Source organism: Mytilus californianus, unplaced genomic scaffold (assembly GCF_021869535.1).
Source record: "Mytilus californianus isolate M0D057914Y unplaced genomic scaffold, xbMytCali1.0.p SCAF_18, whole genome shotgun sequence".
NCBI lineage: Eukaryota > Metazoa > Mollusca > Bivalvia > Mytilida > Mytilidae > Mytilus > Mytilus californianus.
In genome coordinates, this window is record NW_026262666.1 from 3467473 (window position 1) to 3494324 (window position 26852).

Sequence of the window (26852 nt, forward strand, 5' to 3'; positions counted from 1 at the left end):
ATAAATTAAGGTTAATGAAATTTTTATATTTTACTTGTAGCAAGAATGCAAGTTCGGTGACACCATCTTTAGTTTTCATTTTGTTAAAGCATATTACAAAACCTTTCTTCTCAAAATTTTTTTCAAAATTCTATCTCATAGATTTCTACTTAAACACAAAAAAAAAAAGTTTTTTCATGGAAATCTATGCAAAATTCGGCAATATTGCACGATTTGTAGTTTGAAAAATAGCACGGTGACCTGTACCTTTAACTAAATTTTTGAAAAAAGCATGCTAAAATCTACATTTTGGCAAAGTATAAGTTATTTTATCTTAGAAAAGTATATACCTATGATCCACCTTAGCCCAGTTTTAGCGCGCACAAACGTCCACCTTGATCTATCTATGTATATATCATATGTCGTAAAAATCAAACTAACAATTACAAAAACTGTACAGCCAGTGCAGCTACCAAATGGAAAAGTGAAAAACAATTTATCAACAGTTTGACCTCTAACCAGGTAGTGTAGCACAGCTGTTGGTAAAATACAACATCTTAAGAAAACAAAAGAAACAGAAACCAATATCATAAAAGTGTTCATGGAGTCCACTCATAAAATATAATTATTGAAATCGGCAGTATTTTTAAGAGACCGCAAAGTATTTGAAATAATCAGCCCATCGGAAGGAAGAACCAATATAACTAAATAAGTTACTTTTTATTATACCTTATAACATTTTTTTTTACAAGAAACATTATCTTAACAGATCAGATACATTTTAAAAAGTAACCCGGATATTAAAATTTTGTCAAATACATAAGAATTCCCGATCCATTAAAGTTTGAAGGTTTCACCCTTTTAACTTTTACAGAATTTAAAAAAAAAAAAAAACAGAAATTCACTTTTTTTCAAAATTAAAATGCATGATACCATATTAGGCGTAAACTTCATTTTTATATGCATTTCATCGGGTACGCTCAAGCCTAAAAATAGGAAGCAAAATACTAAAAAGGAAAAAAATAATATGCTCCTTCAAAAATAGATTTTAAGAATAAATTTTCTAAATTTTCATTTATATCATTGCAAAATAACGATTTTTAATTTCATGGTAATCAGTTGTTCTTAATTCTCTAATCGTCCTGTACATACATGAACTATGTTCCACTGAATGTAAAGCAAACAGCAATCAATCAATAATCGTCTGACCCATAAACTGTATAATCCATGTCATTGTTATGACATTCCTATTTATCCAGATAAACAGCAATCTCATTTGGGTCATAAGTAGTAAGGTCACAGTACATAAACAGTTATTGACATTATTCACCTATAGGATATACATTTGAACATATATGAGGCACAGAAGCGTGAAGATAAACCTACATCTGATTTTTATCATTAAATAAAAGCAACAGTAGTATACCGCTATTCGAAATTAAAAGTGTTGTTTTTTATTGTTGCTTTTAATATTCAAAGGACAAGCACAGATTTAATATATAGCGCCTTTTACTTCATAAGCAGCTATAGGAATTAACATTAGTTGTTTTTTTTACTGATGCTTTTCGAATTGCTTTAATTTAGGAAAACGTCTTTTTGTGGAAAAGAAAAAAAAACTATGAGAATGGCTTTGAAAAAGTTAAAGTTTTCATTTTTATTGATATCATGTCAAGTTATATTTGTGATTATTTTTGGACTTTTGGCTGAATATGAAGAACCAGCACAAGCAAAGTCAAGAAAAGGAAAAACTCCGGTAACAACAATGTACCCAAGTAAGTGTCGACGATAATGATGGTAAATATGAGGGTCTGGATGTTGGGTCCCTCAATTTATATTCTTTAACATCATATACAATTGTTTTCTATTCTTTATAATTCCACACCAATTTATTCTCAATTCTTTATTTTTTGCCTACTAGTCGTCTATCTTTAATTATTGTCTTTTTTATTCTGAAACTGTTGTCTATTGTTTTCTTTTCTGTAAACTCTGTCCAGATCTGAAAGATGAATTACCTATCCCTTTTCTGTACGTCATTTAGAAAGTTGACTCGAAAAAACAGACATAATTGAACACCCTTGTTTATATACCAGTACATTCACAACATAGATTATTATATGATAAATGAATGCATACACAGTCCGGAAATTATGCTTTTCATTCGATGTAAAGTGAACCACACAGAACCCCTACCCTCTACAAAAAAAACACGAAAAAAACAAAATGCAAAATAAAATAAAAATATTTCAAATAGAAGTGACGATCACATATACAAAAAAAAAATGCACATACTTGTTTATATTTTCTCTTTAAAAATATTAGCGAGAATATTTATTATGGGTTTGGATAGTATTCACTTTTTTGTCATAAACCTAGAATATCTTTAATGTTTAATGTGTCATATATATAATATACTTTTATATAACACTACTAATTGTTTGCTTAGATCATTTGAAATTAGACTCCAAAGTATATTCTCTATACACATAATATACATCGAATAGTTAAAGTCTTGTTTAGAAAAAAATAAAAATATAACACAGAACTGATCATTTATTTAAGAAACATTCTTGATTTTTTTAAACACTCACATCATTTTTGTCAGTATTGTAATAATTGACTCGGTCGATAAACTGAAAACAAAGCAAAACAAAAATGCAATGGTCTGAGAAAAAAAAGACATAAATTCTTAAGATAGTAATAAAGTTGAAAATTCCCACAAATAGACAGCCTTGACCTTTGTTAGTTTTGTATGTTTTTTTTTTTTTTTTTTTTTTTTTTGATTCATTTATGTTTCGGAGTTTAGTGTGACATACATTTTCGTTGAATTAGTACACATTGTTTGTTCATTGCCAGCTTAATCCCGCTTCCGGGTCGCTGTGTTGAAAACCCATTGGTTGCCTTGGGCTTTTTTTCTGCACTTTGGGGTCGGGTTGTTGTTTTTTTACACATTACCCGTTTCCATTCTCAATTTTATATAAGTCACCAACAGCCTATACGAGCCCTAAATAAATTTAACAGAAACAATCTAAGATATGCCTTCAGCATATATATTCATTAATTTAAGTGCAATACTAGTAACCTTTTACAACAGCGATACTGCGGATTTATTTAGTTTTTAGGTTAATTCCAATTTTCGTGGATTGATGGAATATTGCACTTTCGTGGATATTTGATTTCGTGGTTTTGCCAAAATCTGCATACATGCTTATATAGAAAATTTGTACTTCGCTCAACATTAAAATTCGTGGTTCACCTTTACCAACGAAATACACGAAAATTAGTATTCCACGAATTAGAATAAATCCACAGTATTACAGCCGATTGCATTGAGTATGTAGGCAAAGGTAATATCTTTTGTTATCTTGCGTGCTTGGTGAACCGTGAAGTCATTATTATGTCAGGTATACTACCCTCCTTTCGAAGTAGACTAGTCCTACAGACAGATAGATTGGTTATCTGTCGGACTAGTCTACTCTTAAAATAGAGTAGTTTACTTAACCTTATAATGACTTCACGGTTCAGCTAGCAAGCAAGCTAACCAAAGATATTACCTTTGCCTACACACTCAATGCAATTGGCTGTAAAAAGGAAATTGTTGCAGTTATGTTTACATTTTAACAGTAGTATATAGAAAGTAAGATCGTCTAAATACTTTATAACAATTGATATATTTCATTTGAGTATGTGTACCAACTTTAGTTTGCTTGTTTGTTCGGTAAACCATGAATTCTCTTAAAAGCCTTTGAAAATACATCAACAAACTGGTCAAACAGGGGTTTCAGTCATCCATTTGTTACTTGACCCATAATCGGTGCCCGATTGGGCTAAAAGTAGTTCATCGACATTTGTCGCTACCCTGTAAATACTTAGCTTGTGAGTTCGAACCTAGCACGGGGCAGGTGACGGTTTGATTTAAATCTTTTAGATTGATCAGGATTGCCAGTTTCCCTGTCTAAGAAATTGAATAGTGGTTCCTCTTCGGTTACTCTTACTTACTCTGCCTATAAACCTGCCCATCATGATATGACCAAGAGTGCCAACAGTTGTATTAAACATCAATAATCAATCAATTATTATAGTCTTTTCATAGGTTATAAACAAATGTAACAACTAGTAATGGTTCACCGAGCCAAAAAGCATCCCTAATTTTGTTCAGCTTTGTACACACTGACTCAATCATATGTTTAAACTATTTCAGTGTTCCAGGATGTGCATGTAATGATATTTATTGGTTTTGGATTTTTGATGACGTTCCTAAAGCGGTATGGCTACTCAGCAATCGGGATCAACTTGCTCCTAGCATCATTTGTTATCCAGTGGGCTCTTATTGTTAGAGGCTTTATTCATGGCAACGTCATGCAAGGCGGAAAATTTAGCATAGGTCTAAGTGAGTAAGTACCAACACAGACTACTAATATTTTTTATTTCATCTGGCAGGTGCAGATCCAGTCAATTTGAAAAGCAGAAGGATTTCTAACCCCCGGAGCACAATGAAACGTTCATATGATTAAAAAAAATCGAAAAGGGGGATTTCGACACCAGGAACAACCACTAGAGCCGCCTCGATATGTATTACAGACGCTCATAAGAATAAGAATTATGAGAACCTCATTTTAATGCAAAAAGTTGATGTTTATTTATAAATATCATTTTAAAGAAGCGTGTCCATGAATACCCACAGTGAATGACAGTTCTCTTAAAGTATAGAATTTTTGAAAAAGAAATAACTTTTAGGTCAGTAGTTGGTCCTAACTCATTAAAACGAATGTCTTGACTAGTATATTTAAAGATACTGAAGTGAATCCATTGAAACGAGCTTTGTCATGAAATAGAAGTCCCTTCATAATATAAGTTCCAAGTGGAAGAAATATTCTGTAATATAATGTATATTTATAGATTATCGTTGATCATCTCAACGAGATTGATTTTCTCGCTTGAGCCGGTACGGCGAAAGTGAGAAAAGCAATCGAGTTGAGATGACCAATGATAATCTGTTTATCGCTATTTTACCTATGACGACGATGTCAATTTAATTTCATTGACAACGCTACGTGCCCCCTTAGTTATTTGCTCCTTACGGAATAAAGGGTATAGAATATGTGTTCCAACAGGAACATATATGATGGCATTGTTTATAAAAAAGTGTCCATACTAGTATGCAAATTTGTATTATATTTTTACAGTATGCTGACGGCCGATTTTGCTGCAGCCACGGTTCTTATTTCTTTTGGGGCTGTTCTTGGTAAAACGAGTGCTTTACAACTACTTATAATGGCTGTGATAGAAGTTGTGTTGTCACAACTCAATGAACACATTGGTCTTGAACTCTTAAATGTAAGTTCAAATGTAGTCAAGCAATTTTATTTTGTTTTCGTAAAAATTGTTGTATGTGCACATATTTGTTCACAGTATATATCTATCCATTAGAAACTATAGTGTATTAAATATTCCTCACCCAACATAAAGGTAACTGGTATTAAGCAATTCCCATTTGTTTTGCTAGTACTCGCACCTTTCTGCTAACCATTGTGAGAAATCAAGTTGACATACATCTGTTTGCTGGTGGATTTATGCATAAAAGTTAACATCTTTTTTTTTAATATTTGCCTATTTCTAGCTCAAGCTAAACGGGTTACATTGAAGGTCACATGAATATGGATTCAATGAGATCGAATTATTCACTTGCAAGTGAATAAGTAATGAGCTGTGTTTCTTAGCTTATTTTGACAAAATTGAACCAATTTGGCTGCTAAAAGCGAAATATTATTTCACCATATCACTGTCATTAATGAATGAACAAAAATAAATCATATTTTTTTTTATATATTGTAGCTAATGCACCTCTAAATACGATGCATTTAACTATATCCATGCCTGATAATATTTAAGTTCAAAAATTGAAAAAAATTAAAGAAATAAATTTAAAAAAAATGTATTACTAGTATATTCAACCAACAATAACAGCACATATGAGTTATTGAACCTGATCATAACAGACGTCAGGAATTTTGAGTAGACAAAAATATGATTTAAAGTGTAATAAATGGAATATATCAGAATTAAATTTGGACTTAACTAGTGCAATTTGGATTATTCTATATTATCATATGTGCATATTAGCAAAAAAACTGTCGCTGAAAGAAGTTTTCATTGTTTTCTTTGGTATGAAGTAGATAAATCGAGAGAAAAGGTAAACAACATTGTATACAAAGACACATGAGTATAGTTCAAACGATAGTTATTAATCGTTATAAATCAATGTGGACATATACATATAGTTTACCGTTATGAAGAAGAACAGGCATCCTGGTCAAAATAAAACTATTAACCCTTCTTCATCAAAATAAAATGACACTACAAAGTTACCACAAAGCAACGACACAGCAACGTTACCACAAAAAAGCGACTTAACAAAGACAAGTAGCACTTCAAATCCACAAAAGAAACGTAAAAAAGACGAGGTTTCAGATAGTAGCGCATCCCAATCTACATTAAGCCTGAACAACAGTAAAGTAACTAATATTGACAAGGAGGAAACAATATCGAACACCATGTCTTACGCCTTATCGTGTATAAACAGTTTAAATGAACATACGTTACAAATTTGTTTTTCGTTCATTTTTTGTACATAAATTAGGCCGTTAGTTTTCTCGTTTGAATTGTTTTACATTGTCATTTCGGGGCCTTTTATAGCTGACTATGCGGTATGGGCTTTGCTCATTGTTGAAGACCGTACGGAGACCTATAGTTGTTATTTTCTGTGTCATTTGGTCTCTTGTGGAGAGTTGTCTCATTGGCAATCATTCCACATCTTCTTTTTTATATATACCTATGCAACCCCGAATAAAACAACCGGGTATACGCATCAGCTTGCTACTAGTACACCAATATATCCAACACAGTACTTACAATATCCGCCACCCCAACCTCAAAACGTGCCTAACCATGTACCGATGCTATTCCAAGCCCCCTCCAAACACAGCAGTCTCCGCCGTTGTTACCTCATCAACAACCTAATTATGTGAGTAGGATACTAACGGAAGTACTTAACCGACTGAACGGTCTTGATCAGAAACTAGGTTGTCTCGCCGAAACTGATAAAAAAAACTTTTAAAGCTTGAGGAAAAATATGTCTTGTTGGTGATTTAAATTGCAGAACGTCAAATGTCTCTGACTTCATTGAAGATGATACATACCATATAACATTGCAAAATCAACTACCGAATCTATTCAGTTATAGCAATGACTCTTCGTTATCTACACGCATAAATCCAGATACTATATCCAATGATTCTGGTTCGAAACTAATAAAATTATGTAAATCGACAGGATTAAGGATATTAAATGGTCGACATAAAGATGGATTACCAAATGACTACACATATTGCGGCACAAAGTCATTTTCAGTTATTGATTTTTTTTCTAACAACTGTTGATTTATTCAGCATTATTGACAAATTTATTATATCCAGTTTTACGCAATTTTCTGATCACGCAAGTTTGCACCTAGAAAAAAAAACAAGAATGTGAATTTCACGGATAAATTAATTACTGATTGTGAACTTGATTATGGAGTTGAAAGGAAAACTTTTAAATGGAGGGATGAAATCATGAATACAAATCTCAATGTAAAGAAGCTCTGTCTAATAATATTGACAATCTCAACTCTTTGTGTGAAGATTTAAATTTTGAATCACAGGATGGCATAGATAAAACTGTTTCCGACTAAAGTGAATTTTTAAATGGAATCATGTCGCCCTACTTTAAAGTTAGGCCAAAAGTGAGTACGTCTCGGAAGAAACAGGACGGAATTATTCCTACGATTGAAGACAAACCATGGTTTAATGATGAATGTAAACGTGGGTATAATCATTATAAAAGATGTCTAAATGTGTTTAACCATAGTAAGTGTAGTACGCATCATCTGAACTTAGTAACAGCAAAACGAAATTATTAATTACTTGAAGCAAAACTGAAACGAAATTTTAAAAAGCAGCAAGGAAATATGTAAGAAAGCTTAAAGCGACACAATCCTAAACTATTCTATAGAAAATTTTCATCTAAGAGTAAAATTAAACCTAAAGCAACGGGAAAGGAATTTTTTGATCATTTTGAACGAATAGCGTCCGAAATTAATTCAGAGGAAAATTCAAGAAATGGAAATTCAAATAATGATAAAATACCGATTTATGAGGAATTAGATTTTGTTATTACCAATAAAGAAATACTATGTGCTATATCTAGTTTAAAGAGAAGTAAGAGTCATGGTATTGATGGATTGTTGAATGAATATTTCATCGAATTCCAGGATATGTTGATGCCAGTGTTCAATAAATTATTTAATGGTATATTAGTTTCAGGATTTTTTCCAGAATCATGGTCTATTGCAGTTATGGTACCAGTCTTCAAACGCGGCGACCCAAGTGACCCGAATAACTTTCGAGGCATAAGCCTAGTCAGTTGCTTAGCCAAACTTTTTACACACAATAAAACAATAGATTAATTACATGGGCAAACACGTATGATACAATAACTGATGCTCAATTTGGATTAATAAACGGACTTTCCACTGTTGATGCAATTTTTGCTCTGAAAAGTATTATTTCAAAAACACTGTCAGAAAAGAAGAAACTATATTGCTGTTTTGTTGACTATACAAAAGCTTTTGACACTATTGATCGAATGAATTTATGGTTTAAATTGTCTAAAATTGGTATACAAGGAAAATTACTGTCCGTTATTCAATCTGTGTATTTAAATGTCAAATCATATGTTACAATAAATGGGTTTTACACAGACTTTTTCAAAAATAATGTTGGTTTAATGCAAGGGGAGGTATTATCGCCCATTTTGTTTGCTTTATGTGTTAATGATTGTGAGATGGAGTTTATAAACAATAATTGTAAAGCTGTAGAGTTGAAAGAATTAAGTTTATTTTTATTAATGTATGCAAATGACATGGTCATTTTTTCGGATTCTATGTATTTAAATGTCAAATCATGTGTTACAATAAATGGGTTTTAAAACAGACTTTTTCAAAAATAATGTTGGTTTAATGCAAGGGGAGGTATTATCGCCCATTTTGTTTGCTTTATATGTTAATGATTGTGAGATGGAGTTTATAAACAATAATTGTAAAGCTGTAGAGTTGAAAGAATTAAGTTTATTTTTTATTAATGTATGCAAATGACATGGTCATTTTTTCGGATTCTATGTATTTAAATGTCAAATCATGTGTTACAATAAATGGGTTTTAAAACAGACTTTTTCAAAAATAATGTTGGTTTAATGCAAGGGGAGGTATTATCGCCCATTTTGTTTGCTTTATATGTTTATGATTGTGAGATGGAGTTTATAAACAATAATTGTAAAGCTGTAGAGTTTAAAGAATTAAGATATTTTTTATTAATGTATGCAGATGACATGGTCATTTTTTCGGAAAAAGATGGTTTGCATTGTATATTTATACCAAAAAATGGAAATTAACTGTAAATATTGATAAATTATTGAAAATTACTGTCAGTTATTCAATCTGTGTATTTAATGTCAAATCATATGTTACAATAAATGGGTTTTACACAGACTTTTTCAAAAATAATGTTGGTTTAATGCAAGGGGAGGTATTATCGCCCATTTTGTTTGCTTTATGTGTTAATGATTGTGAGATGGAGTTTATAAACAATAATTGTAAAGCTGTAGAGTTGAAAGAATTAAGTTTATTTTTATTAATGTATGCAAATGACATGGTCATTTTTTCGGATTCTATGTATTTAAATGTCAAATCATGTGTTACAATAAATGGGTTTTAAAACAGACTTTTTCAAAAATAATGTTGGTTTAATGCAAGGGGAGGTATTATCGCCCATTTTGTTTGCTTTATATGTAAATGATTGTGAGATGGAGTTTATAAACAATAATTGTAAAGCTGTAGAGTTGAAAGAATTAAGTTTATTTTTTATTAATGTATGCAGATGACATGGTAATTTTTTCGGAAAAAGATGGTTTGCAAGAGATGTTAAATGCATTGTATATTTATACCAAGAAATGGAAATTAACTGTAAATATTGATAAAACCAAAATTGTAATTTTTAGAAACGGTGGCTTAGTAAAGGAAGAAGATAAATGGTTTTATGATGATGTGCAAATAGATATTGTTAACAAATTTACTTATCTAGGTGTTGTTCTTAATTTTAATGGAAAATTTGCTGTTGCACAAAAAAAAGTTGCAGAACAAGGTAGAAAAGCTATGTTTTGTTAATTTAGTAATATTAGAAAATTTACATTTAATTATGGCACGTTATTGTCATTATAGATACATATTTGAGTAGTATTCTGTGTTATGGTTCTGAAATATAGGGCTTCCATAAAGCTCAAGACACAGAAAAGATACATATTGATTTTTGTAAAATAATTTTGAATGTTAAAACAAGTACACAGAATGTCATGGTTTATTGTGAACTTGGTAGATTTCCAATGTTAGTAACCAGGAAATTGCGTATATTTAAATATTAGATTAAAGTATTGAATAATAACAATTGTATATTACATGGTTGTTACAATTGTTTATATGATATGTGTTTAAAGAATCCAAAATTAATGACCAAAAAAAATGGGTTTGTAATATACGAAAGGAATTGTTCCATCTTGGGTTAAATGATTTGTGGTATTCACAAAATTCTTTATGTAAAGATCATATTATGGTTATTAAACAGAGACTATGTGATATTGTCAAACAAGAGTTTGATGCTACTTTAGAAAGTTCATCAAAATGTTTTTTGTATAGATATATGATATCCAATTTTTCTTTGCAGTCATATTTATGTAAACCAATACCCGAAATTTATAAAAAGTGTATTGTTGAATTTAGTTTGTCATCACATAATCTAGCTATAGAGAAGGGAAGGTATTCTAATGTAAATAGAAACCTTAGAACCTGTACATTGTGTATTGATGATATTGAGGACGAAATGCATTTTATTTTATCATGTCCTTTATATTCAAATTTGCGTGAATGTTTGATAAAACCATATTATTGGCGTAAGCCATCTGTTTATAAACTTTTACAATTATTAAGCACTACTAATGTAAAAGACTTGTGCAACTTAGGAAAATATATATTTAGAGCACTGAAGCTCAGAAATGACTGTTTTCAGTAAGATGATTTGTAATTCATTTGTTACATATATTTGCTTTTTGGAATTATATCTATATGTATTTATTTTTTGTGTATTTAATACTTCTGTCTGTTTTGTCATGATCTTAATACTATTTTTGTAATCTATATTTAGTATTTATTGATTATACATGTACCTATATGTTGTAAAACATTTGGTTAATAAAGAATTGAATTGTGTGTTTAAAAAAAAATATATATATAAGAGGAAACTCTTTTGTACGTGCGTGCCTTTGTAACTAATTTTGTAAGAGCGTTTGCGAGAGTACTTGATATTTTTTCATAAAGTAGGTGTTTTTCTTATAAGCAACCACCTACAATTTCAATATAATCTAATTTGTGATTAATTTCCAGGTAGTAGATGTTGGTGAATCTATGTTTATTCATGCTTTTGGTGCTTATTTTGGGCTAGCGGTAGCAAGAGTATTATACAGCGACAATCTAGATGAACATCAAAATGAAGGGACAGTTTACCATTCTGATCTATTTTCCATGATAGGTAACCATTTATATATTGACTGTGTTATATTTTGATGCTTTAACTTTGATGAACTGAAAAGCTTAGCCAAAAAATCCAGTACTGAAAGATGTATAATATTTCAAAATTATATGACTATTTTAAGATTATCTTATTTAACAATTCATAATTTGTACAGCAAGTTTGATGTTCCCGTTCAACTTCCGACTTCGTAACATGTGTGCAGGAATATTGTATGGTACTCATATGTACCCTGTGTAGGACTGTAATTTCATAAAAAAAAAATCCTTTTCCAGCCACTCGTTGTATCATATATTAATAACAGATGAAATAGTTTTTGGTATTAAAAGTAGTACATTGTACTACGTAACAAAGTACATTGGCGGATAGATGGATTAGCCGCTTAGAGTTCGAGAACATGATTAACTTGAGTGAATGATAATAAACCCTATGTTGTATAAGATCGACACACTGCATTCTAAACGTGCAAGTGCTGGTGCATAAAATGAGAGTCGTCTGGTAGCCATGATACCTAGACACAGTATTCCTACTCGTGAGCCGACCAATCATTGCTTTTTCTCCTATTTACCGCGTGCTAAGCAGATACCAATTTTCAAATCATTGGTTTGACCTGTACGGAGATCAAACACATAACCTCCCGCGCTAGAGCCGAGAACGCTTCGGCCATGACACCACACATGCAGACGGGAATTAATAAACACAATACAAAATACTGACTTTAAGATTGAAGTTCAAACTAATGTAATACTAAAACATAATTGTAGAAAAACAGTTAATTAATTTTGAAATACTAAAAGAGTATAACATGTTGCAGGTAAATTATCAGTTCTTCAAACTTACTATAGTAGAAAAAAAGGTTTCAAACTTGAAGCAAATAAAAAACCAGTCTTTTCTCTCTCACTTATTAGTGTTATTTTCTTAATACTTTATTTTTAGGTTTGAATAATACATATTTTATTTCTTTTTTTGTTCCAACAGGAACTATATTTCTGTGGCTGTATTGGCCAAGTTTTAATGGTGGAGCTGCTTCCGGTGGAGAACAGTACCGGGCTGTAATAAATACGTACCTCTCGTTGGTTGCCTGCACTATTATAACATTTGCAGTATCGTCAATAGTTGATAAAAATGGGAAATTGGAAATGGTAGGTGCGAACATGGATTAAGATTTCGTTTCGTTCAATAGATCAACCGTGTTTGAAAGTTTAACTTAAATTGTTTCCGTATGTGAGTAAGTGAAAGGTCTTTTTGGGTCGTCAATTCTCTTCAACTTTGTACTTGTTTTGGCTTTCTAACTTTTTTATCTGAGCGTCACTGATTTGTTTTATGTAGACAAAACGCGCGTCTGGCGTATCAAATTATAAGCCTGGTACCTCTTTGATAACTATTCAAATTCTAGACACATCCAACAACTTCATAATAGTCGATAAACATTAATATGACGGATTCCCTAAAAATTGACGTTTTCTGTTTGCGTAGTATATCGTATGATTATAAGAAAACTAACGCGAAATCCCGCGCATGTCGATTGGTTTCACCCATGATAACTAACAAAGGACATGTAGTAACATATATGCTATTGTTCAATTGATTTCACCCGTTTCTCTTTACTCAAATTTGCAAATCATTGGCGATTTCGTAATTATCAAAAGATGTGGCGTTTTGGTTTTTTAATGCGATTATTTTTTATTTTTTTTGTATTCTTTGCGGTGCGATGTGGTTTGGATGTTTTTTTGTTTTTGTTTCAATCGGATGACTGAAATGACAATCATTCAGAATTTAAATCATTTTGCAACCTTTAACCCATATGATCAATTCTAAACAATGAAAAACGAGTGTATCAGCTAAACAGCTTAAAGTTTACTGGTGAATTACAATGTTACGAATTCGTATTATAGATCAATCACTCTATGAATTAACATCATCCCCAAGTGTTTTGCACTTAAGAAAAAGCATATTCAATGATTTAATTAAACAGATAATTTATACCCCAAAAAACCGTGTGTATTTCATAGACTTAACCTTTATATCTCCATCCTTGTTTATGCCACTTTGAGGCCATCAAGAAGTATGGTTGGCTGATATTCGCTCGGCTAACGTCAAATGTCAGCAAGCAGTATATCGATCGACAACAATTTTCAATTAAAATTAAATTATAACCACCATATGATCTTCCATAAAATTATCGCTCATTGTTTGTATTTACAATGTAGGTCCACATACAGAATGCAACACTCGCTGGAGGGGTAGCTGTGGGAGCTACAGCTGATATGCCTTTGAATCCTTGGGGAGCCCTAGTGATCGGTTGTTTGGCAGGACTCTTATCGACTATCGGTTTTAGATTGGTAACAGTAAGTATCAAAATCGACAGAAAAATGATTTTATCATTAAAGTTAACAGGAGGCTGGTACATAAATGTATATATGCCTCTCAATCCACGTGGAGCTCTAGTTTTGAATTGTTTGCGGGACTCTTAACGACTATTGGTTTTATATTGTTTACAGTAAGCTAGAATCGATATGAAGTTGATATGCCTCCCATTCCATATGTTAAGCTCTAGTTTTTGTTTGTTTCGCGGGACTCTTAACGTTTACATTAAGTATCAAAAAGTCAACAGGAAGCTGGTATGCCTTTCATTTCATGTGGAGGAGCTCCAGTTAGCGGTTATGTGACAGCACTGTTATCGACTAAAGGTTTAAGATTAGTAACAGTAACTATTAAAGTCAACAGGAAGCTGGTATGCCTTTCAATCATTGTGGAGGAGCTCCAGTTATCGGTTGTGTGGCAGCACTGTTATCGCCTATATGTGTTAAATTGTTAACTTCAATGTTTATCTTTAGCCGACAATAACCTGATATGCCTCTAGATCAACATGGAGTTATAGATTATCATCTCAACTCGAGTGCTTTTCTCACTTTCGCCGTGCCGGCTCAAGCGAGAAAATCAATCTCGTTGAGATGACCAATGATAATCTGTTTATCGCTATTTTACCTATGACGACTTTGTTAATTTCATGACAACGGGCACGTGCGCCCTTAGTTTCTAGCTACAATTTTACATAACACTCTACTGTGCTGAGAAAGGAAAGTATCAGTCAGTAAGATCAAAGGAAAATTTAGTAAAATATCGATAACTCTTGTTATTTGTTGTTTGTTAGGATTCTTATACACTATTGGTTTTAGATTGTAAACAGTAAAATAAGGGTGCCCAGTGTAAAAAAAGTAGGGATGTCAACTCGGTCAATATATACTAATCGATTACTCGTTGAATTCACCGAGCGAAGAAAAACATCTACAAAATAGAAACATAAAATAATACCAATTTTATGTATTATGGTTCGATCGCTGTCTTATGGATGCAAAACCCTCTAGTATGAGTCAGGGGCGGATCCAGGATTTTGGAAAGGGGGGGCGTATCATTAAATTTTTTGGACCTTTTTTGGCTAAAAAACCATAAAATAAGTGTAAAATGCATTTTATAGTTAACGTGTAGGGGTTGGACATTTTTGGTGCCGTATTCTCTCCATCAATTGTCTATTATAAAATGATTGGATGGATCCAAAGCTATGTACTAATTGATATATTTGATGTGGGATTTGTCAGTACAAAATGGACAAGGAAAATTCTCGTTTGTTGTATGGTTAGTTAGCATAACCTCACAGATTTCTTGTTGTAAACAAGATATACGGCTATTCAATGAAATTTACAATACGACCGACACGAAGAAAGACAAACAAGCAATTTTTATCCAAATGTTTCACCCAAAAAGGGAAGTGAGGGGTTCCAAATCAACCAAAGGCTACGAATGAGTCGGAAATGACAATGAAGTTGTGAATGGCGGTCGACACATGGTGACATATGGGCCACGCCCAGCAGGCAGGTTGCAGTCGGGCATTGAAAAAAGTATTCAGTATATCAGTTCGGCGAAACAGACATTCCGGTCAGATATGGGATTCACATGCAACCCCTCAAAAAAAAATACACCAGTTTTTTTATTAATCAGGTTCATTTTAATGCTAAATAATTCTGTTGAAAATATTTTTTTCTCATAGCAAAAAAGTGGACAAGATTATTGTTTTCAATCCAGATACGGCCAGAATTTTTGTTTAAGGCAAAAATCAGGGTCAGAATGTTTTCTCTAAAATATCTCAGACTGACCCCTCAAATCAAATGGTCCGTACCTTAGACTTAAAAATCTATATCTAGAGCTTACTGACTGGGGATCACTATTCAGCAATGTTATTAATGGGCTGGGGCGTGTGGGGTTAAACATGTTTTCGTACATGTAGGTAAATAATATTGCTGTGGAACTTTTTTTTTCATGAGAGTGTAATAGAGTATTACTTTCTGTTGGGTGGAATTGTGAAATAGAAGTCAATACGTTCAACTTCTTGCTCAATACTTTGTTGCTTTGAAGGCGTCATCCTCAGCCTAAGGAATGTGTTACTGTAATCTGAATTTCAAAATGTCTTAGTGACGTTTTTTTCGACGTACTGGTCAACTCCACCGTAGCGAATCACATGACTTTGACATAATCAATAATATATTACGGTAAATACGAGCGAAAAATATCTTTATAAGTAAAGAATTGTCGCATAAAAATTAAATACACGGGAAATGGCAAAGTTCACAAAGTCTATTCTGATTAATCATTAAAAAAAAAAGAAAAAAAAAAAAGTGCAAGCAAAAGGGGGGCGTACGCCCTCTACGCCCCCCTCTGGATCCGCCACTGTGAGTATAACTTGTACATTGTAAATTAAATGTAATCCATCCTCTACTGCATTTAGATCACACATAAAACACATTCTACTATTTTTTCTAATTCCAATAAAAACGACCAGTTTCAATACATAGATTGTGTGAGGACAGACGAATTTTCGTTATCCATTTACGAAATATTAGAGGAATACATTTTCGAAAATAAAATTGTAATTCTACATTACTTAATGATATTCTAATTATGTAAACTGGCAATTATCTAATCAATTAATTAATAAAATCTATAGAAAAAATATTATCTTGTCAAAGTTTTCTGGGACGAATCGATTTCTCAACTTTAGAACGTAACTTTAACCTACTTTGGGACTATAAGACGATTACCCAAAAGTGCAAGCCTTGGAAATGTGCTCTTGATCATAGCATACGACTGATCGGAGGAATTTATAGTGATAATTAAACGCAAACATTTGATTTGTATTTTGATTGGTTTTGATTAATAACTAAATTCACGGGAGGCGCTGTTAATAAAACTATTTTTTAGCTCGAAACCGATTAGTCGAGTTTCATTTTGGTATTCGATACTCGGAACTACCGAGCGATACTCGAGTACTCGAGTATTCGTTGACATCCCTAAAAAAAGTCATTTATTCTCAATATCTCTTTCAGAAAATGTAAATTTTCAGTGTGTGTTTTTTAAGTTTTGCAATCTCATTGTGTGTTTTTTTTTTAAATATCTGTTTTTATTTTTTTTCGAAAAAAAATAGCTTCAACATACTTTTACCATACTTAAGTTCACGAGTTAAGTAAACGGATGACACACGGCAAAATTTGATTTCAAATTATATGAAAATCTTTATATTTTACTGTAATGATTGTCATTGTAAGTGGGACTATCTTGGAACTGAAGTATGAAGAAACAGTAAACAGCTTACAATCTTGATTATTAGGACTTTGTATATAGACAATTATTATTTGTTTTTCAGCCTTATTTGTCTTATAAAGTCAGGCTTCATGACACGTGTGGTGTACATAATCTACATGGAATGCCAGGGGTTCTTGCAGGCATTGCTAGTGCAGTATTGGCATCTCTGTCTTCATATGAAAAATGGGGCGACAGGTATAGATTTGTATTATGAAACACAATTTTGAAAGACAACAGATGGAATGTAAACTTTCGCTTATGGTTGATTGGTATTTGTTTGGTCAAAGCCAAGTGGCAACATTTCATTTATATTCAGGAAAAAAACAAATAAACGAACTCATTTAATAAACCCAGTGTATAAAATGGACTGTGTGTACAGCAGTGCTTAATGATTTAGATTGTTTCCCCTATCAACTGTTTATATATATTTTTATATTCTCACGTTTATATCTTAAAACTTGTATTTGTCATGACATTAAATTTGCAAATTAGTGTGCACACACTTAAGCTCTCTTGCTTTACTGATCATGATTGCCGATTTCATGTCTTTACGATTTAGGTTTTACTACAAATCTTACAAGTATCACATAAACTTATCATCACAAATGATCCATGTAAAGATAATCCCTACAAGACGGAAATGTACACCTTACACTTTTTTCATATACTAAAAATATTTAAGGCATTGCTTATATAAACTGACCTTACCAAAAAAACGTTACGTTAACCAATGAACCAGTAAAATGATGTCAAGGTCAGAGGAACATTGAATGATGGAATGATGATGATGTACAACACATATTCCATAATGCATATACAGTTTTAGTTGATCTTCTACTTCAAGTTTCCTAGAAACAGACCTATTCATGTAAACTGAATCTAATACTGATCAATGGACCATGCAAATGAGGTTAAGGTCAGATTAACCCTGTCAGGCAGATATGTACACCTTACTCTTAATATAGTTGACCTGATGATTATAATATAAGTACTAATAACTGAAAAACACAGCTGATTATGTAATTTTGATCTTGGTCCGCTGTCGCCGCTGGATTAGTACCCCTATGTCTAGCATTCTACAACTCGTTGCTTGCAATAACAAATTACCCACCACTGCAAAATCTTTTGCCTTCAAAATATTTTTTTTCTCTTTTGTACAGTGTATTTGTAATTTTCCACGGTCGAGCACCTGCATTCAACAGCCCCGAGTACAAACATTACCACAACACAAATTCGACATGGGAACCAGGGCTAGGCAGGAGTGGTGTGGAACAAGGAGGATACCAGATGGTTGCTTTGATAATCACTTTGGCTATTGCTTTGGTAGGCGGGACGATCACAGGTACAGTATATAAACATTGTAATGTAGATCAATTATACGCCATGTAATACACATTAATTAACGCTATAATATACAGTTTTTGATTTTAGTTCATTTATATGTTTTGGAGTTTAGTATGACGTCCATTTTTACTGAACAAGTACACATTTGTTTAGGGGTCAGCCGAAGCCCGCTTCCGGATGCGGGATTTTCTCGCTGTGTTAAAGACCAATTGGTGGCCTTCGGCAGTTTTCTTCTCTTTGGTCGGGTTGTTGTCACTTTGACACATTCCCCATGTCGATTCTCAATTTTATTGCATACCACTTAATGAGTTTGAACAATATTATAGTACTGATATCGAATTGATCATTCGGGACATTTGTACGAATGCTCTTTACATCGTCTTCTAAGAAAGTACATATTTTTAAACGTTAGGCCAGTTTGGCCAAAATATAAAAAGTAATGTTTTATGCCAACCTTCATATTCTCAATTTCGAACATTGCTTTAAAGGGACACTAGCTACGAGATATATAAAGTACTATTTTTTTTTTGTTCAAACATTAATGAAAGTGAAATAGGGAAATAATATTTCGCTTTTATCAGCCAGTATGGTTTAATTTTGTCAAATTAAGCTAAGAAACATTGATGATGAATTAATCACTTGCAAGTGAACAATTCGACCTCGTTCAATTCGTATTCATGTGATCTCCAATTAAACCCCTTAGCTAGAGATGGATAAAGCATGAATTGAGCGTGTTTGGTTATTTAAAGGAAATTAATGTCAACATTGAAAGTGAAACAAAGGTAAATCATTTGATTGACTGATTCGATCCACAAAAAATCATTGTTATACAATGATTCACATATTTTAATCTATAATATGAAATTAAACAGACCTAGAAAAATCCAATTGCACGAGTTCGATTTCTATTTATATCTATATTTATGTTTATATCGCTTATATAACCATCAGAGGTCATTGGAGGTAAACTCGATAGTTAATTAGATGGCGTCAAGACTAAAATACACACGAAACGAAGCTACATATTATCGATCCCATGCTCTGTAAATTGCTTATTTTTGACTTTTTATAATTTGGATATTTGTTTTACATGTTTATAAATCAAATACGAGAATTTGAATCAAATCGATGAACATGAATTTGACAGCTAGTGACCCTTTAAATTGCAACTTTTATCTCATTATAGAGTCGTCGAAAGAAAAGTATTATACTAGTACAAAAACAATATAACTTAACCTACCTATCATTTTTTTCTGTCAGGGCAGGACACAAGCATGTATTTTGGCCTTCCGGAGGCAGGAAACCAGAATATATTTTGGCTTTCTGGAGGCAGGAAACGATAATATATTGTGACCTTCTGAAGACAGGAAACCAGAATATATTTTGGCCTTCTGGAGGCAGGAAACCAGAAAATATTTTGGCCTTTAGGAGGCAGGAAACCAGAATATATTTTGGCCTTCTGGAGGCAGGAAGCCAGAATATATTTTAGCCTTCTGGAGGTAGGAAACAAGAATATATTTTGGACTTCAGCAGGCAGAAAACCAGAATATATTTTGGTCTTCTGAAGGTAGGAAATAAAGGCAACAGTAGTATACCGCTGTTCGAAAGTCATAAATCGATTGAGAGAAACAAACTAAAAATGAGGTAAACACATCAACTATAAGAGGAAAACAACGAAACAACAGAAACACTGAAGTGCAACAAAAAACAAAAACGACAATGCAACACACACAGAAACGAACTATAAGATAGCAACTGCCATTTTCCTGACTTGGTACAGGACATTTTAAGAAAAAGAAACCAGAATATATTTTGGCCTTCAGGAGGCAGGAAACCAGAATATGTTTTAGCATTTTGAGGCAGGAAACCAGAATATATTTTGGCCTTCTTGAGGCAGGAAACAAGAATATATATTTTGGCCTTAGTCATTAGAACATGTAGAACAAACGAAATGATAACTCTACTGTTTAATATGTTTAAGCTTTTCATTATAATCCAAACTCTACTGTACTTGATAATGTATATATTTGTATCTTCTTTCTTTCCATCGTTTATACTTTTTCAAATATTTGTTTTATAGGTTTTATTTTGAAACTACCGTTTTGTGACAGACCTGACGGGGATTCGTTGTTCGACGATCGAGTACATTGGAACGTATCTACAGAAGGTTACCCATCAGGCGTTGTTACAAATGGCGAGAGGAATGGTATAAATAGCAATGATGAAGAAAGAACGTATGTATGAAAAAAGATAAATAACAAAAATATCGAACTCCAAGGAAAATTCAAAGCGAAAAGTACTGATGAGTCTTTTGTAGACGAACCATGCGTCTGGCGTAAATATAAAATTTCAATCCTGGTATCTCTGATGAGTTTATCCCTTATCAAATGGCAAAATCAAAAGCTCAAACACATCAAACGAACGAAAAACAACTGTCATATTCATGAATTGCTATTTTAATTTGAAGTATTTCATGAGATAATGATACAATTACATGTAGAGTGGAAGATGGTGATCTCGCTCAGTACTTTCAATATATATATATGCCCTGACATTTTGGGTGCAGATGGCAGTTATGCACAAGCCTAAAACCTGCCACGAAAATCCCAAAAGACAAGTAGAATGAAATGTTGTCAAAAAGATATATGTCTTGCAATCATCTTATTCTAAAATATGTAGTTTGCCGGTATAATGCAAATGTTGAAATTAAAAGGCAATATTTAAAGGGGCACTTGCTGTCAAATTCATGATCACCGATTTGACTGAAATTCTCATATTTGATTTATAACATACTGAAACGTATATCCGAATTACATTTAGACTGAACTATGCATGTGCTCGATAATATATATCAGAATTTCGTTTGTAGACGCCATCTAATTAACTATCGAGATGACCTCCGTAATCTGCCGATGGTCACTTAAACTGATATAAACATAAAAATACATATAGATAGATCGGCGACCTCGTGCAATTAGATTTTTCTAGGTCTGTTTGATTTCATCTTATAGGTTAAAAACAAAAGATAATTATCGTTTTTACCTGTATAGGAATGTTTTTTGTGGATCGAGTCAGTCAATGAAATGGTTCACCTTTGTTTCACTTTCAATGTTAACATTCTTTTCCTTTTAATGGCTGAACACGACTAATTCATGCATAACCAATCTATAGCTAATGGGTTAAATTGAAGGCCACACGAATACGGATTCAATGAGGTCTAATTATTCACTTAAATGTCTATGAACCATGACTGAAGTTGCAGGGCCAAATTGTCTTTATGTAAATGAGAATACAAATGATATGAACTAAAGATGACGAACTGGATCGTCCTTCACTGTATTGGATACATAAATTACATAAGTGTCCTTACAAAAGACGTTGTTTTTCTAGGTCTCCCATGCAAGTGTTCGACGAAACTACTTTCTAAAATATTAGCATCAATTCTCTTTTAACTGGTTTGGTTCTTATACATGTGGCTTTGAGCGTTCCTGACGAAGATAAATTCAGAAAAGCACTTCGGACGCATGCAATTTATAATTTGTTTGTTTTAATTTTTTTTTTATCAGCAATCAAGTATCGTTTAAGTAATTGTGAATGAAGGGGAGGACTGAATAGGCAACGGATACTTAAAACAAGAATGCACACGCTGAAATGTCTCGACTCCTTTACTAACCATTGATATTATGTAGATAGTCCTAAATATAAAACTTTATTACAACTATCAAATAAACTTAACATGATACACAAAAAATAAACCAAACAAGAAATACATGAACACCTTACAATCATTCAATACACTAATTATAGTTGACCTATGTCTTAAAGTTCAGAAAAAACAGACTTAACCAAGAAAACTTAACGTTGACCAATGAACAATAAAATGAGGTCAAGGTCAGATGAACCATGCCTGGCAGACATATACAGCTTACAATCCTTCCATACAACAAATATAGTTGACCTATTGCTTATAGTTTAAGAAAAACAGACCAAAACACAAGGTTTGTAATTATGGTATTTGATGTATAATATAACAATTACAATTTTATTAATATAGAATTATGTTAGTAATTAGATAATTAATTGTATTATCTAGCTATGCTGGTATTTCTTCTAAATTAACTGAAAAAAAAACAAATCAATCATGATCGTATAGTTGCCCCAAACTAAAATATTATAGATGAACTGGGTGATTAATTATCTTTACCCATTACTTTTACATACGAATAGAAAATTAAAAAATTAGAATTAAAACTACAAACGATAAGACATTTAACAATATCCGATCAGAATTACAAATACAACATCATAACTAAATACATTAAAGTTGGATAACAAGTACCCTGACACGTCTTATATAATTAAATACATTAATGTTGGATAACAAGTACCCTGACACGTCTTATATAACTAAATACATTAATGTTGGATAACAAGTACAATGAACCGTGAAAATTAGCTCAAGGTCAAATAAAACCTGCAAGACTGATATGTACATCATAAAATATTTCTATACACCAAATATAGTTGACCTATTCCATACAGTCTTAGAAAAAAGACTTAAACTCTAAAACTTAACTTCGACCACTGAACCATGAAAATGATGTCAAGGTCAGATGACACCTGCTATCTGGAAATGTAACCTTACGATCATTCCATACACCAAATATAGTAGACATATTGAATACAGTATGAGAAATACAGACCAAAACACAAAAACTTAACTTTAACCACTGAACCATTAAAATGAGGTCAAGGTCAGATGACACTTGTCAGTTGGACACGTACACCTTACAATCCTTCCATACACCAAATATACTAGACTTATTGCTTATAGTATCTGAGATATGGACTTGATCACCAAAACTTTACCTTGTACACTGATCCATGAAATGAGGTTGAGGTCAAGTGAAAACTGTCTGACCGGCATGAGGACCTTGCAAGGTACGCATATACCAAATATAGTTATCCTATTACTTATAATAAGAGAGAAATTAACATTACAAAAATCTTAACTTTTTTCAAGTAGTCACTGAACCATGAAAATGAGGTCAAGGACAATGGACATGTGACAGACGGAAACTTCGTAACATAAGGCATCTATATACAAAGTATGAAGCATCCAGATCTTCCACCTTCTAAAATATAAAGCTTTTAAGAAGTTAGCTAACGCCGCCGCCGCCGCCGCCTCCGAATCACTTTTCCTATGTCAAGGCTCGACAAAAGTCGCAGGCGCGACAAAAATCCAAATATCTGTTACAGTACATACTAATAAAAATCTCTCTCGTCTAGCAATAATAAATCATTTGACTTTTCTTCACTCTACCTTTAATAGTATTCCCCCTCTCATAACTTTTAAAAAGACAAATTGAAATAATTCATCCTGCTTTATTTCAAACAAAAAGAATGGCCAATGTAGAGACAATTATCTTATTTTTGAGAGAGATCAATCGAAATTTGTATAAATCACTCCTACTAAAAAACAAATGCCCTTAATAGGACATTAACGAGATAATTGATTTCTTGATTGATCGACAAGTTATTTGTTACGTGTAGAGGATGCAATTTCATTAAATAATCGGCATTACCATGGGAACCAATTGTGCTCCTCTTCTTGCTGAATTGTTGCTTTATTCACACGAAGCTGACCCCATACACTAGCCATGTCCGTTAACTACAAGTTCCACTGTATAAATGCTGTCCTCTCACTAAAACTGTAATAAAGTATGGTGACTAAGTTAAACGCATCTATCCGATATAACTTGAAATACACGAGACAATAAAGAATTAAGTCTGATTAAATATCTTTAAAAACACATCGAAATTGACAATGAGGGTCGACTAAGAACAAAACTATATGACAAAAGAAAGGATTTCAGCTTCCCAATTGTGAACTTTCAATTTCAATGTAGCAACATTCTAGCAGCTGCATATGGAGTATATATCTCAAAGTTGTGAAGATATTCAATTGCTTGTACTTCCTCTCATGATTTACCTGGGATCACCCTTGGTTTTTGGTAATGGTTCGTGTTGCTCAGTCTTCAATTTTCTGCATTGTGTTATGTGTACTATTCTTTATCTTTCCATCGTATCCATTTTTTGCCATGGAAATGGCAGTTTGTTTCTGAGTTATGAGTTTGAATATCCCTTTGATATATTCACCTCTCCTTTATAAAACTACGTTACAAATACCATTTACGTATCATAAGAGGTTTTCTTTAAACTTACCTTAAAAATTACAACACAATGAAAGGTTGATGAGACATCTTGGAGTAATGATACGATACGAAACGGGGAGAGGCAAACGAACATGAACTCGAACACTTAACAGTATAACCTCCCGCTTCTCAAAGCAAGTATACAAGAAATTACCGTGTCGACGCACTCAGTCTCATTTTGACTGGATTTCATGCGACTCCCTAAAATTTGTTTGTTACCTTGATTTGTTTATTCTTTATCGATTTATGATATTTGAATATCGGTGTACTACTTTCGCCTATTTATACCCATAAACATGTAAGTATCTAGAGCATTTACTTGAACTGACCATCCAAGCAACTTCCGTCATGTTTGAAAAAATTAAGCATTTGATTTTCCTGCATCTTTTATTTTTTTACGTTATAAAATGATGTTATACTTTCTATTCTCATTCAGACCTTTAATATAATGAAATCTGCAACCAAACAGAAAGCTAGTACAGTAAAGCCGGATTCATTTGTGAAGCTTACCACCGAACATATTTGAGACGTACTGCATGCCTGTGTAAAATTAAAACTGAAGACAAAAAACTTTCTTATAGTGTACATTTTTCTTGATTGTGATTAAATGTCTACTGTTGCATATAATGTTAACTGTTGTATAAAGAATACAACAATTGACTTTTTTATTGACTACAGGAATGACCAGTACTAACTAGCAACAATTAACTACGTATTTCGCGTTCAAGCTGCTTCAATATGAGTCTCGATGTCATTTGATAAAATTAAAATTCCTTCCCAAAGAGATAGATTCAATAATATTGCATATCTATATAGAATTCCAGCAGCACTCACAGAAAAAAGGATATATTTTTCAATCATAGTGAGTACTACATTCCAGAGCAATTTCTGTGTACCTCACATTGAAAGATTTCTGGACGCCATGATCATTTATGTGACCGTTTATTATGAAAAAAAATCTCACAGATTTTGTCAGTGATAGAGCAGTACTGCTAACACGTCCGGTTCCATAGAACTCACCATAGTGTGTAGTGGGTTTTCTGCTGCTAACTCTTTAGTTTATTACATTGTGTCTTGTGAGTATGCCTTGACGTGTGTTTGTTTTGCTTTGGTCATTGTGTTGTCCATTTTCCTTTGATTTTGATGAGTTTTGATCTCACCGTCAACTCATGCATAGTACGTGTTTGCCAATTCTATAACTGTATCTGATTTTTATTTACTTACAAAACACTTGAACAGTAGTTTTGTCTATAACTTGGTAGAACAATAACTGCAATATACAGATTTCAGAGCTGCACTTGCCTTTTTGCAAAGTACAATTCATAAAGCTTTCATATCTAAATGAAATGTATATCCAAATTACAAATAATCTAAAATAAACAAGTAACAATACATGGGCTTGATAATATGTATCAGCACTTCGTTTGTATTTTTGTATAGACGTCATCTAATTTTAATTTCAAAACCGCATACATGACCTCCGAAGACTGTCGACAGTCAAATTACCCGATATAAACGTAAATACGAATACCTAGCGATCATGTGCAATGGACTTTTCTATGTCTGATTCATTTCATATTGTAGTTTTAATAGTATTTTTTATCATTGATTTTACCTTTAGGAATGTTTTTTTTTTGTGGATGAATTAGTCAGCCAAATGGTTTATCCATGTTTTACTTTCAATGTTGACATTCTTTTCCTTTTAATAGCTGCATGAATACATTCGTAAACCATCTCCAGTTTATCGGTTAAATTGAAAGTCACATGGAAACTGATTCAATGATGTCGAATCATTCACTTGCAAGTGAACAAATTTCGCAAAACTGTGATGACCTGATTTTTCAATCTTCAAAACCATATTTTAGAAGAGTATTGAGATGACCGTTCAACATATACGAAAATAGTATGCAACGGTTCATATACGGTGAAATAATGTTTATCAAATCAATTGTTTATTCGTAGCACACGTTTGAGGTATGTAAATCAATATCCTTTATGACTTTGA

At 32.5% G+C, this 26852-nt stretch overlaps 1 protein-coding gene across 1 annotated transcript; it reads left to right on the top strand.

The window, feature by feature from the left end:
- The first annotated feature begins 1603 nt into the window (after positions 1-1603).
- LOC127726580 (ammonium transporter Rh type A-like) lies at positions 1604-25547 on the top strand. Its single transcript, XM_052233997.1, has 10 exons — positions 1604-1751; positions 4178-4370; positions 5163-5313; positions 11507-11651; positions 12630-12793; positions 13862-13999; positions 17350-17483; positions 18449-18630; positions 20713-20866; positions 25284-25547. Exons 1-10 carry the CDS (start codon positions 1604-1606, stop codon positions 25294-25296), a joined length of 1422 nt encoding a protein of 473 aa, XP_052089957.1. The 3' UTR covers positions 25297-25547.
- Positions 25548-26852: the final 1305 nt, after the last annotated feature.